This window comes from Spea bombifrons, chromosome 11 (assembly GCF_027358695.1).
Source record: "Spea bombifrons isolate aSpeBom1 chromosome 11, aSpeBom1.2.pri, whole genome shotgun sequence".
Taxonomy (NCBI): domain Eukaryota; kingdom Metazoa; phylum Chordata; class Amphibia; order Anura; family Pelobatidae; genus Spea; species Spea bombifrons.
This window is the reverse complement of record NC_071097.1, coordinates 990,001-1,003,715: the sequence shown is the minus strand read 5'-3', so window position 1 is coordinate 1,003,715 and position 13,715 is coordinate 990,001. Positions and strand designations below refer to the sequence as shown.

Here is a 13,715-nt window from a genome sequence, read left to right as displayed (position 1 = left end):
GCCATTGTTCAAATCAAGAAGCACTCCATTTATCAGTGGTAGCCATAGCAGCCAAACAGTATGAGGAGAGTAGGGTAGAATTAAATCACCTTTCACAAACTTGGGATACGAGCAGAGCGGTCCCGTGTATGTTTGTGGCAAGGACCTTTGGTGGTGGCATGTGGCTTCCTTGGTCTAGCAGAAAGTAGCCTCTGTAGCCTCTGTACCTGGTTGAATTAGAGAAAATCCAAGGTTTCTCAAGCTTCTTCCAACAAGATAACCCTAACGGACAACCACGACAGGACAACAGCATCTGATTCACGCAATATTTTGGGGTGTTTGACCCTTCACTGGCTCCAACATGCTCCTCATATAAGTGGTGACCATCTATTCAGATATTTAAAAAGACTCCAAACTTGAAGCTTCTCTCCCTTCTTCCCGTGGGCAGTGAATCGTTCCTCATTAAGAAGAAGAGAAGACTCAATATAACACATAATTCCAAATAAAACTTGCGCGCTGTGTCATCTTGTTGCTTACTTAATTGGCTTCTGCAATCATATCTGGAAAAACCCAAGCAGGGATATAATAAACTGGGAGCTAATGTACCAAATAATCTGATTATTAGGACATTTCATGGCTATTCAGATCATTTAGAACTCACCATTTCTTTCCTTTTCGCTTAGAAAAATGGGCAAATCAACTCGCACAGTAAAGAAACCTTGCCAGGCGGCTTCGTGTTTGGCGAGCCAGGCTAGTCCTCTGTATAATGGGCACGAATAATTTGAATGAGAGCTAGAAAAGCTGAAAGAAAATGATGGAGTAATAAAAAAAAAAAGTGAATGAATAATTCAAATTAAGTGGTCTGTAGACACGCTGGTGGCCACATGAACATACCGTATCAGTTGCATGGCTGTAGAGCAGCTCGAGCCTTGGTGGGCTTTGCGCCTGATGACGGGGCTCTTTAGAATACATGTATTTATTCTACAAATTTTGGTATATTTTAGGGAGACAGTCTGTATCATGTAAGACCTCAAAAAAATAGCAAGAACCAATGTCCCAGAAGGTTCCATCATCTGTCCAAGGTGCCGACGTAGTCCAATCGAGTCTACCCCTAACAAATTGGCGTTGTGTCTTCCGATACAGAGGCACCTATACGTAGACTGCTTTACCGAGGGATCCTTTAACCCTGAGATCGCTTTCTTCAGCAAAAATTCTTGGCCATATCAGAGGCGTTGAGCATGTTCAACCTGTCAAGGGTTGACGCATAAATGACCAAGACACCTTATGTCTTAAGGGAAGAAAAAGATGGATTGTATGTCTTTAATAAAATCTTAATCACATTAAAGGAACCTTAATCCTTGGAATCAACCTCCGTCATTAACGTCAACAGAAGAAAGGAGATAATTCTTCTAAGCCCCGAGGAATATATCATGGAGATGAGCCAAAGATCAAACGCACCTTCTGCCTAGATATGGTCTTTTTCACCCGTGTCTGAAATTCATTAGCCTGGGAGGACAAATCATTTGATTGACAATATTCTAAAGGAGAGATGAAAAATCTCGTTGGGGTCACAACGAGAGGCAAGTTTCACCAGTCAAGCATAGTTTAATTTAAAGCAGGGCCGTCTAGCTGGAGTCTGATGGGACGGGAAGAGGTTTGGCCTCATTTATATCATTCCACTAGAGGAATTATCCAGAAACTTTTTGGAGAAGGTTCTCCGGGATGACATGACCTTGAGTTCTCGTTTTCTTCCCGTCCAAAACACGAAGTATTTAGTAATGCAGGATCTGGATTTGGCCGGTATATGGGAGCTGACATATCAAACTTCAGTGGACTTTACAAGAATCTTGACCCCACGTCAATTGCGAAAGTGGCCATTAAGCGTGGTGGGCAACTCAGAAGAATATGCAGATCCTACTGACACAACCCACCAAGCTGTCCCACTAAATTCCACTATTGCCGTTCTCCCAGTCCATGTCCAAGTATTTGTTGACAGGGATCTGGATTTCATCATCATTTGGGATTGGAGGGATCAGACTTCAGTAGCAATCATCTTGCCAAAGTATGGTGACAGAAGCCCCGTGTTACTTGCCAAAGTGCTCATTAAGGGTAATGGCCAACTGAGCAGACTATGTTGTTCCCACCAAGTTGTCCCATGAAACAGGTGCCCGTTCTTCCAGTCCAAGTGGCGGTCATGATTCACTAACACCGAATCTGGATTTTGCCAGCATATGGAGGTGGAGGTATCAAACTTCATCTAACCGAAGCATGGTGGCCCCACATGACTCGTCGAAGTGGGTCAACTCAGCAGATCCCACCATTACAACCCACCAAGTTGCCCCATGAAATAACGTCTCTGCCAGTTATAATGTACAACGTGCTGTTATCTCCTCGCTCCCCGGGCGATGTCTTCTAGGTCTGCTCTGGAGTATTTCCTACCCAACGAATAGTTAACCCACCGTTTTTTTTTTTTTTTTGTGTAATTGCATCAGTTTTTTTTTCCAGGCCAGTTAAAAAGATTTAATAAAAAAGGAAAGGGAGGAAAGAAAGAAGAAAAAAATAAACCAGGCGAATCCGAGGTATTGATCTTCCTGCTTATTGTTCTTGCGCGATTTTGACATTTATTACTTTGCAATTATGTTTATCTGGGGCATAAATACGCGGCGCGCACGTTCTGCGCTCTGCGGCACGGAGAGGTGATACATCGCACTTATCTCCTCCGCTACGCTTTTAATTTGTCACCCTCCTTCTGCTAAAGAGACGCTCTCATTAAAGGATAAATAACGGATCTTTTAGTCTAATTATTTTCTGGAAGCAGGTCCCATGTGTCTTAGTGACAAATGCCCCCCGTGTACCCTTTTTTTATATATCTATAATTGCGACGTCTCGTTGCCACCACCTTCACGGTTCTTCAGCCATCTTGCGCAGGACGAGGAGGCAATGATTAAACAAAGGACCCTAACCTAGTCTGGGGGTGTCAGGGTGAATGGGCAGATTCTGTAGGTTTTTACCCCAGTTTTGAGGTGAATGGGCAGATTGTAGAGTTTTTGCCCCAGTCTCAGGGTCTCTGGGTAAATTGGCAGATTTTTAAGGTTTTTTTTTTCCAGTCGTGGGGTGAATGGACAGATTCTTAAGGTTTTTTGCCCCAGTCTCTAGGTCTCGGGTAAGTGGGCAGATTCTCAGGGTTTTATCCCAGTTTGGAGGTGAATGGGCAGATTCTCAGGACTTTTGGTCTCTATGCTATCTGAGCATCATGATTGGTGCTTTTCTCCCTGCTATATCACAGCTGGAATCCCTGCTTGAATACAGGTGACTCCATTCAGAATATCTTTACCTCCTGACCAGTCTCGGTTTCCATAACCAGCGTTATTAGAAACCATTCGGCTAGCGAGTCCCTGCAATAGGATCTGTGTGATGGGCTGTTGAAGGGTTAATATTTGAGGCTCCTCAGGGGCAGGTATGATCATAATTTTCTAAGATTAATAAACTGCTTTCCAGAGAAGAAACTAACGGGGTGTCTCGGCACTATTCACGCTAACCCAAGGCCCCATCATGAAGGTGCAACCATTACCTGTGTATGGGAAGCAGGGGGCCCAACCTCTGTGACCTATCATGGGGCCCGTCGCTGATCATCTTGGCCTTCTACCCAAATGTGGGCCTTGGCTGGATTTGTGGCCAGGATGGACCCTTTTTGGAGGATTGAACTCTTTCCAGACATTGGATTCTCCAAGGAGGACACCAGAGGATGAACTTCGTCTACCTTTACACCCCAAAAAGTTAAGACGGACACTTTGCCTTAACATTCATGGCCAGGACCTGGACTCATTCTATTTAAGGAGGAGATGAAGACACCCAGGTCACTTGTGAAGGCCGAAGGGAGGGAGGAAAGAAGGGCACAGGGGCTGGCCAAACCTAACAAGGACACTTGGCAGGGAGGCTGTAGGCAATAAAGGGGCAGTAGAGGGTCTGAAGGGGAGTTGTTTGGTAAGGAAGGTGTAGAAAAGGGTCGTAATGGAGAAAAGAAAGGAGGGTGATGGAGACCAGGACTGGAAAATATGATAATGAAATTCAGTGATCAGCGAGATTTGAAACAATTGCTCTACGAGGTGTAGCGGGCGGTGGGGGGGAGCGAAATCAACAAATCATTTTGTTTTATTGGCCGTTAGAGTCTCGGGAGAAAGTCAGCCTGCAGCTCACTGCCTTTTTGTCGAAATTAAAATGTCAGAGAAAAAGAAATAGAAGAAAACAGGGAGGTCTGCAATTAATTACGGACCCATAAAAATTCAATAATCAGGAGACCTGAAAGGAGGCTGAATTTGAGAGGGGGAGTGGGGGGTCAGATATATGAAGCTGTACACTTCCATCTCTCCAAATGAGTTTTCTTTAATCTGATGGGGCATATACAGAGATGGCGTCACCCTCATATTTTTGGCATTAAAAAAAAGTTAGGAGATCAGAAGTTCCTTAGCTGCCCTCAACATCGAGAAACCACGTCCCAACAGTACTGTGTCCAGGACCTGGAATGGGGAGCACTGGTACATTCGGCGAAGGGAGCCGATCCATGCCTTAAAGGCAAACCATGTTTGGTAGGGCTGGGAGTGGTGGTAGGTCAGTGGTCCATAGGGTGCAGCACCCTGTATTCAATCAAGATGCCAACTTCATTAACCACTTGAGTTGGTCTACAGGCTGGAGTAGAGGTCTACATCTCCCAGCTTCTCCCTCCAGCATCTCCAGGTTAATGTTGAGTAGAAAAGTGGTAAGCAGCTCTTCCTAGCTAGGGCACAGGGGGTATCTCCAGAGGACAATGCTTTCTGCCAATGGGTTGAGGTAGCACTGATCAATCTATTATATATATGTATATATATATGACCACAAACTCATGGCCAACACAGAACCTCCTCAATTTTGAAACGTGGTACAGAGCCCAGATCATCCCAAAGACGAGAGAGCGTTGCAAGGGGGTCCCTATCAACCTTTATTATCCCCTTCACCAGAGAGCCCCTCTCCAATCTTCAACCCAAGTAAAAAAATACATATTTTCACAATGATTCCCATGACGAGGCCATACAGCTCATCATCACGTGAGAAGGTGAGAATTCGGGAAACGAGGTGCTTAAACCAGAGCGATCACGACGGAGAAATAGAAAGATCCTGGTTTGGAGAGGGAAAAAAGAAATTGAAAAAAGAAACAATTTGGTCTGGATGGAAAACCTTCTTTTTCTACGGGTTGTTTTCGCTTTCTTTGGAAAGTCATTTGTACGGCCTAATTTATCACCAACGCAGCAGTGACAGTAATTGGGCTCTGTTATTACAACAGCGGGTCAGATGTCCTTTTCTCTAATAGACCTTCCACGGTCTTTGTTTTATAGATATTCCGAGATGTCTCCAGTGCATTACGGCAAGCGGAGGTCAAACCAAGAATCACTCGAAGAAATAACGAGAAGCATTTGTACACCACGCAGAGGGAGCGAATTGGAAGGAGAGTGAGGATCTGCACTGGGAATTGGCCAACAAAATCACCAATTGGATGGCGAACCACCGGAGGACTTCTCCGTGACCGGAAGAGCACATCTCTCCACCCCATTTATTTCCATTGACTCCCTTATGGCATGAGTGCTTGATCGTCTTTGAAAAACATCTGCACAAGAGAGACATCAGGCAAAAACAGGTCGAGGACAGGTGATCGCAAGTGGTTGACCTGTCCTGGGCCAACACCAGGACAATGGCCCAGAGTTAACTTCATTGCGAGGAGCCTAGAGTCAGAGTTATCATAACAGTCTCTAGGACAGTTGTCTTGGATGAAGTCCAAGTCTTAGCCTTGTCTCCTCCGTTTTGGGAATGCTTCAGTCTTAACCATGTAAGCCACCATGTGACTAATGGTGGTCTACAGAGAAACGACCTCATAAGGACTTTATTAGCTCTGCCGTAAAGCAGTTAGCCCAGTGTGGTTTGCAAGCAAGGGGTGGCACCAAATCCCACCTGACGGCCTACAATGGCCGCCTCCGGGTCTGCCGGCCTCAAGTTGGATCTTTCATGGGGTCTTTAGAGGAGGAAGCCCCAGAGGTTGAGATGGTGGGGTGGCGGAAGGAGGTTAGTGAAAGGCCATCAAAGTTCTCCAAGAAGGTCGTCCATGAACTTCCATTTCCATGTCCTGTTAAGTTCTTTCAATCGAGCAACAAAAAATGATATCTCACCTTACGATATAGCGCACTGCGTTTAATGACCAAATAAACAGATTCATTTGTCCATGGGCTGAATTTAATTTTTTTCTGCAGGAACCACAAAAAAACACCACAAAAAAAATATTGCAGGCGTATTAAAAACATTATACGGGCTTTGGACATAAAACCTTTGAATACACCTCGCTCAAGTTAAAAGATTAACAAGTTTATCACCAAACAGACCATAAAAATAATTCAGGCTATGAGTTTCGGATTTTATTTTTTTTTTGCTTTAAATACAGGCTTGAACGCAGGTGGTTTTTTTTTTGTTTTTTTTTTTTTTTACAATTTTCATGAAATTCAGCATTAAAATCCAAAAAAAATGTAAAAAAAATAAATAAAAATAAGGAAAGTTATAGTAATAGTCCGGGGAAATGAAATAAAAAGCCTCATTCTCCTACGACCAAGGGCAATTACCGCTCGTTGATGTCTTGGACAGTGAACCTCGGCTGGCGTACGGCTGAGGGTCTGCTCGCTCGCGGCCGGGGGAAAGCAGCAGATGGATGGCGGAGTTATCAGAAGACCATAATCGCGCAGGCAATCTTCAGGTGCCCTCTGGAAACACCTTCAAACAGGTAATGAAACCACAAATGAATGGAGCTTTTCCTGGTACATGATGTCCCATCAGCTGCCTTAACGAGCCGGGAGTCCGGTCAAAACTGAAATGGGTCAAAATTACGTTTTTTTGTGGATAATAAAAAAATGGTGTTTTAGAAAAGACTTTGAATGTTCTTATTTTTGGTTCCAGACGGATCAGAAGAATTTTTACCCCCCACCCCTATTGCAGATGTCCACCAGCCACAAAAAATACTAAAAAAAAACATTAATTTACAAACGTGCAGAAATATTTATAATTCTGAACAAAACTGGACTAAACTTCTGGATTACGCAACAATTTGCACGATTCTTCCAAAAATATCGCAAAAAAGAATCACTGAATTTTGCTCATTTTCGCCCCCGATGTTTGTATTGTTACCGTGTAAACCTTTTCGGATTCTTCGAGGTATTTTTCCTTCCAAAAAGTTGGAAATCGGTAAAATCAGGTGTCCGAGGCTGTTCCGTGTCAGTAGAAGGTGTTGTATTTTTAGGGGGACGAGTTAATTGTTTTCTTATGTGGGGTGGTGGCTTTAAGTCCGACCGAACGACCCACGGCCTCTATGCTCGGTCAAGGCCGATGGCAGAGCAAACCTTGGATCTCCATTGGACACAGGAGTGAAGGGGTTAACCTATCTCATCGTGTCAGCCTGCGTGCCGCGTTCAGCTGGCACTGGACGCGAATTACCTGCGGACCGTGCCCAGGTGCTCACATTATCGAAGCGCTTAGCTCTGGATGGTACCTGGAGTTGGCTGGGTCCTCCTCAGGCTTCAACGATCCTTGGTCGGATGTCAGCACGGCAGATGTGACCTGGAGGTCTGGCTCCGAGACATTGATTAGCTTGGGCACAGAGAAGCCCTGAGATGGACCTGCCTTTGCTGGCCAGAAAATTAAAAAAAGGACTTTGAGGTCATTAAGGTAATGGTGCTCTTCGGTTAATAGGCCCACCATCTTTCTTTCCACCTTCCATGAAATTTTTTGAACTCGTTCCTGACCGTTTGATCACCTTCACACATAACGATCTGCGATAATGAACCTGGACAAGTATCCGAAACATGATTATGTTAAAGACTAAACGTGTGGAGATGCTTCTCTTACACACCAAAGAGCTTTCAACCTCCCAGAGGACCTTCAAAAAAGTTTGCTGGCATGATGAAGGGAACTTTCTCCCAATATGTGGCGTTCTGGGGCAGATCTCCACACGAAGATGGACAGAACCTCAGTAGTGTCGTCCATCTTCCCACCACATCCAAAATAAGCTCCAACTTCTACGAGGCTCCTCAGACCTTCTGAAAACCATCCGTCGTTAGGGATATGGGGGAAAAAAAGGTGACCCCCATTCATAGCCTTTCCAAGAATCCTTGAGGAACAGGACAATGTTCCTCATGGTTATGCGTAGTTGTCTGTTGTGGGGCATGTGGTCTACAAGCTTGTGTTCCTTGTCCATGTGAAGGCCTGTCAAGTGGTAGACATGCATGGGCCATGTACAAAAAAATTCCAGGAATGGTCTCCACCAGCGTGGAGATATGTTAAGGACTGTCCATGACCCAGGCTCATGTCCTGAAGCCACATGACTACAGTTGCCATACCAGCCATTTGTTTCTTTGAAGGACACGTATACATTTCACATGCTGCAGTATGAACTGAGAAAAGCAGTAACTTGGTTACATATCCCTGCCACTCAGTCACACTGCATACCTCCCAAGTGTCCTTGTTTCGTTTGACCAGTCCCTCCATCCCATCATTAACACCGGCAGCTCAGTTAAAATGGTTGGAACTGATGAACTCACTTAAAAAGGGTCCCCTAAAGGGAGAAAGTGCCCCTCTTCAGCCATTTTAAATGTACAGTGAGCATGATGCCCCAACGGGGCTTTTAATCATTTTTTAAAAGCCACCCCTTAATCTGGATTGAAACCCACCCGCCACTTATTATTTTATTGAATTCTCCTGTTTCATATTAGAAATGAAAACACCCGTACATTGTACAGCGCTACGGAATTTGATGGCGCTATATAAAACAATAAATAATAATAATAATAATAATAAAATGCTTAATTTTTCTTTGAGCAAGGCCTTCCTTAATCCAAACTGTTTTTCGGATTACCCATTGTACAGCGCGGCAGAATATGGCGGCGCTATATACACCAATGAACGAGGGATGGTAACGTGATGCTGTGAATGGTAGAAAGAGTTAAATTCGGCACGTTCGATGAGGGTGCCGTACCTCTATTTTGGCACCAGGTGGCAGCACCTTCCTGCTCTTTGTTCGCATAGCATGCTGGCCCTAGGAGCTGCCTCTCCGTGCCTATTGGCCGCCTGGGACATGTGACGGGGAGGTCCCCTCGCCATGAGGATATGCTCTATAAGACCTGCCGTCCTTTGGACTCGCTCGGGGTCCCACCATGTCCTATTCCACCGTCTCTAGAGATGCTGTGGTTGGAATCGCTCTGCTGGGGGCCACATTTGCAGCCGGGGTGTACGTCGGTGAGTCCCGGCAGCCCATAGGCGACATCTATAGGTGGCTTTCCTTCGCCCACCAATTATGCCACAAATTTTCTGCTTCCATTTCATTTTGCCTGTCGACTCGGCAACCTGCCCCATAGGGTGCGGAGCCTATAGGCGCTAGATAGCCCCTATAGCCATGCAAAGGCATTTCCCCCTCCTCTCATTAAGCGTTAACCAAAGGGGTGAAATAACCCACGGCGCAATGTTTTATTTTTTCTGGAACGCACGTAATATTTGTTCATGTAGCGCCATCATATTCCACGGCGCTGTACAAAAACAGAGTCCGCCCGGTGGCTGATGCTGCTCAATAAGCGCCATGGCCAGCAGTGGGTTAAATGTCATGCCCAGCCGTGGCCAGACACAAGTCCGGTGGTGCCGAGCCAATGTCGGGCTTGCTGAGGATGGTGGGAGTTGGGGGCCACACACACCGTGGTGGTTGGGCTTGCTGAGGATGGTGGGAGTTGACTGGTTTATTACCCCCCCTTCTTTTAGGGAAGAGGTACTACCTGTTCAGGAAGAAGAAGGCGCAGAAGATTTTCGAGGCTCCCGATGACCCCCGGAGAGACTACGTCCTGCGCCTCTCGCTCCGAGAGCACCCGGCCGCCAAGAAACTGAGACAGGTGGGTGCAGAGCGCGCATGTGACTCCCGCCACCGCAATACACCAGCAGCGTTAACCCTCCGTGTGCCGCGCGGCAAACTCCGCCTTCCGTTCCAGGTTGCTTTTTTTTGCCCCTGGTGGGTAAGACGCTTTTACACGCTAACACAGGGTATATATATATATATAATGTGTATATATGTACTGGTGCGTGGATTAACCATGAACAGACGCAAGGTGGAAATACACGAGTCGGGGAGGAAAAAGCCGAGAATAATGCATGATCTCTATAAATGATATTTATTATTACTATAGAAATTACTACATAACTATTTCTGTATAATATAATAGAAACAGCCAAACGAGAAATATTAATTACAATATTATTAACAGTAAAATAATAAAAATAATAATAATAAACAATAATAATAATAAATATAGATCATGATAGATAGAATAGTAATAATGATGACAACGATAATAATAATAGTAATATAATAATAATAATAAAAAGAATATATATGATAATAAACAATATATAATAATAAATGTAATAATAATAAAAAATAATAATATAGATCAAGATAATAGCTATAATAGTAATAATGATGACGACGATAAAAATAATAGTGATATAATAAATATAATAAATAGTAGTAATAATAACAATACCTATATAATAGTAATAATGGTGACGACGATAAAAATAATAGTAATAATAATAATACTAATAATAATAAAAAGAATATATATAATAAATGTAATAATAATAAAAAATAATAATATAGATCAAGATAATAGCTATAATAGTAATAATAATGACGACGATAAAAATAATAGTGATATAATAATAAATATAATAAATAGTAGTAATAATAACAATACCTATATAATAATAATATATAACAATAAACATAATTAATAATAATATATGAATAATAACCCCTTCCCCAGCTATGTCCGACTTTTTCCACCCAAAAGCAGCCTCTGCTCTAGGCTCCTCCCTGATTTGTGATAGGCTCCTCCCTGATTTGTGATAGGCTCCCTCCCACTGCCAATCCCTGTCCTTAGGTCTGTACCGGGCCCCCCGATTTCTGACGGTGACCCCGTGTAATCCTATATGTTTTCCATAAGCGTCCCCATTTACAGGAACCCCCCGGTGACCCCTGGATAGTGGGGAGACGACCCTGTGTCCGGTAACTCCCACCGCTCCGGTCGGCGACAGATTGCTGATTGGTTAATTGAGTAGATTCATATAGGGGGGTGTAATGGGTAAATGAAAGTACTTTGGGGGTCCGCTGGGTAAGAGGGTCCGCAGGACGTCCCCCACGCAGTACAGACGGTCCTTGTGTTTCAGCTCCTCTCGGGGATGACGCCGCATGACGTCAGCAGTGACGCCGCTCAGCTTATGGGGAACCTCGCCAGGCTCATCAAGGCGCGGAATGTTCTGGACATGGGTGAGGACACCGGGCTTCCGGGGGTTAACATCTGTGCCTCCCCCACAAAAAAAATCTCCCACAATCCCTTTCGCCAAATGACTGCGTATCAATACCAACATCCCAATACAGGGGGGAAGAGGCGATGGTCCGTACGCAATGTATATGTATGTGTGTATGTATAAGTGCTCAGAACCTCGGAGGTCTCTTCTTCAGATGCAACACTGCGTTACTGTGTTTATTTATAAAGCCGTCTCCTGCTGTTTCTATACACATTATCGGGGCTTTTAGGGCTGTAGAACCCTGCGATCCCCTCATACCCAGCAAACGTTCTGACCTCCTAGAAAAGAGGGGTAACAGGGGAGGAAAGAGAGGAACATTAGGAGAGGAGAGAGGGGCATCAGAAGAAAGAATGGCTTTCGGAGATGAGGGGGGCATCAGGAGACGAAAGAGGGGCATCTGGAGAGGAAAGAGGGGCATCAGGAGAGGAGAGAGGGGCATCAGGAGAGGAGAGAGGGGAATCAGGAGAGGAGGGAGGGGCATCAGGAGAGGAGAGAGGGGCATCAGGAGAGGAGAGAGGGGCATCTGGAGAGGAGAGATAATCCTAATCATCTGCCATTTACCCGTCTCAACCACAAGCTGAGGCTGGCAGAGAGTCTTAAGCATTGTTTGTTTGCCACTGAATGCCACGTGGTGTTTGCCCCAGGCAGCAGCTGCGGGTACAACCCCCTGATCCTGGCGCTGGCGATGCCCCCCGACGGGAAAGTGACCGCGAGCGGCGAGGACAAGGAGACCTTCCAGCACGCCAAAGAACACTGGAAAGAGGTAGCGCCCCCTCTGGCCGGGGCACAGACATTGTATTTGGGGCAGGGGGCACTTAGGGCAAATGTGTCTAAACCTCTCATCATCCTTAGGCAGGCGTGGAGCACAAGATCGACCTCCTGCTGAAACCAGCCGGACAGACCCTCGGTAATTATTATGTCACTGGCTCGCAATGATGTCACTCCTTCGCAGCGCGAAATAACTGAGGGGGGTAATTAATGCCAAACGAGGGGGTAGTTTCATTATTATTGATGGATTTATATAGCACCACCATCATCCACGGCGATGTACAATAGGTCAGTGTCAGTTCTCTAGTGAGAGGGTGGTGGATAAGTGGAACAGCTTCCTGGCAGAGGTGGTAGAGGTTCGCACAGTGAGGGAACATATGCACGGGGTAGGTTTGCGGCTCCTGGTTTCGGGACAGTTGGGTGTTATGCGCCGGCGGACTCCGTGTTTCTCGTTCTCAGATGATCTGCTCTCCGCCGGGGCCGCGGGGCAGTTTGATTTGATCTTCATCGATATGACGGACGAGCGGGACTGCAAAGCGCGCTACGAGAAGTGCCTGCGGCTAGTGAGGAGCGGAGGGATACTTGCCCTGGACGGGGTAAGACACAAGCCCGTAGGGGCAATTCCCGGAGTAACAGTCCTGGGGTTATGGGCTACTTGGCCTTACTGAGAGGACCCGGCTACTATCCACACAGCCCAATGTAGGCATAGGGGAAGAAGGAGGGGCAACGGAAGAGAAAAGAGGGGCATCAGAGGAGGTGAGAGGGGTGCAGAGGGAAGAAAGGGGCATCAGGGAGAGTGAGGGGCACTAGGAGGGGAGAGAGGTGCATGAGAGGAGTAGAGAGGAGCCTCGGTAGAGGCTTATCGAAGTAAGAGGGACAGCAGAGGAGGAGAAAGGGGCAGCAGAGGAGGAGAGAGGGGTGCAGGGGAAGAGAAGGGCATCAAGGGAGGAGAGCGGCATCGGTAGAGGAAAGACGGGCAGCAGTAGAGGTAAGTGAGACAGCAGAGGAGAGAGAGGGGTGCAGGGGAAGCGAATGGCATCAAGGGAGGAGAGAGGGGTATTGGTAGGGCAGCAGTAGAGGTAAGAGGGGCAACAAAGAAGGAGAAAGGAGCATCAGTGGAGGTAAGTGGGGCAGCAGAGGAGGAGACGGGCAGCAGAGGAGAGACAGGGGCATCGGGGGAAGCTGTGTACTGTTGACCCCTTGACCCTCTTTCCAGGCGCTGGCCTACGGCGCAGTTCTTGGAGCGGGGCGCGGAGCGGCGGCAGAGCCGGCAGTACACCAGCTGAACGAGGCCATCTTACGAGACGCCCGAGTGGCCCTGAGCCTCCTGCCACTCGCCGACGGACTCACCCTCTGCTTCAAGCTCTGACGGAACTGCGAAGGAGTACTCTATACAGGGCTGCAACCCCCGGCCACCACATCTAAACGGATAAATATGGACCGGCGAGAATGTTGGAGCCTTTTTTTGCCTTCTGTAGGGGTAAATGTCGCTTCCAGTTCTGGGCAGAACCATAAAATCTTGCGCATGCAGAAGAGGAGCGCGGGGCCCCTGG

General features: G+C 46.3%; 1 protein-coding gene across 1 annotated transcript in view; it reads left to right on the top strand.

Moving 5' to 3' along the window:
• The first annotated feature begins 9,137 nt into the window (after window positions 1-9,137).
• COMTD1 (catechol-O-methyltransferase domain containing 1) overlaps window positions 9,138-13,715 on the top strand; it is a 4,931-nt gene continuing 353 nt past the window's right edge. Inside the window, exons 1-7 of the mRNA XM_053450378.1 lie at window positions 9,138-9,279; window positions 9,793-9,920; window positions 11,254-11,353; window positions 12,039-12,157; window positions 12,247-12,301; window positions 12,622-12,758; window positions 13,379-13,715. The exon at window positions 13,379-13,715 is cut by the window's right edge and continues 353 nt beyond it. Coding sequence (XP_053306353.1) covers window positions 9,198-9,279; window positions 9,793-9,920; window positions 11,254-11,353; window positions 12,039-12,157; window positions 12,247-12,301; window positions 12,622-12,758; window positions 13,379-13,531 — 774 coding nt within the window. The 5' untranslated portion in view covers window positions 9,138-9,197 and the 3' untranslated portion in view covers window positions 13,532-13,715. The remainder of the gene's footprint in view (window positions 9,280-9,792; window positions 9,921-11,253; window positions 11,354-12,038; window positions 12,158-12,246; window positions 12,302-12,621; window positions 12,759-13,378) is intronic.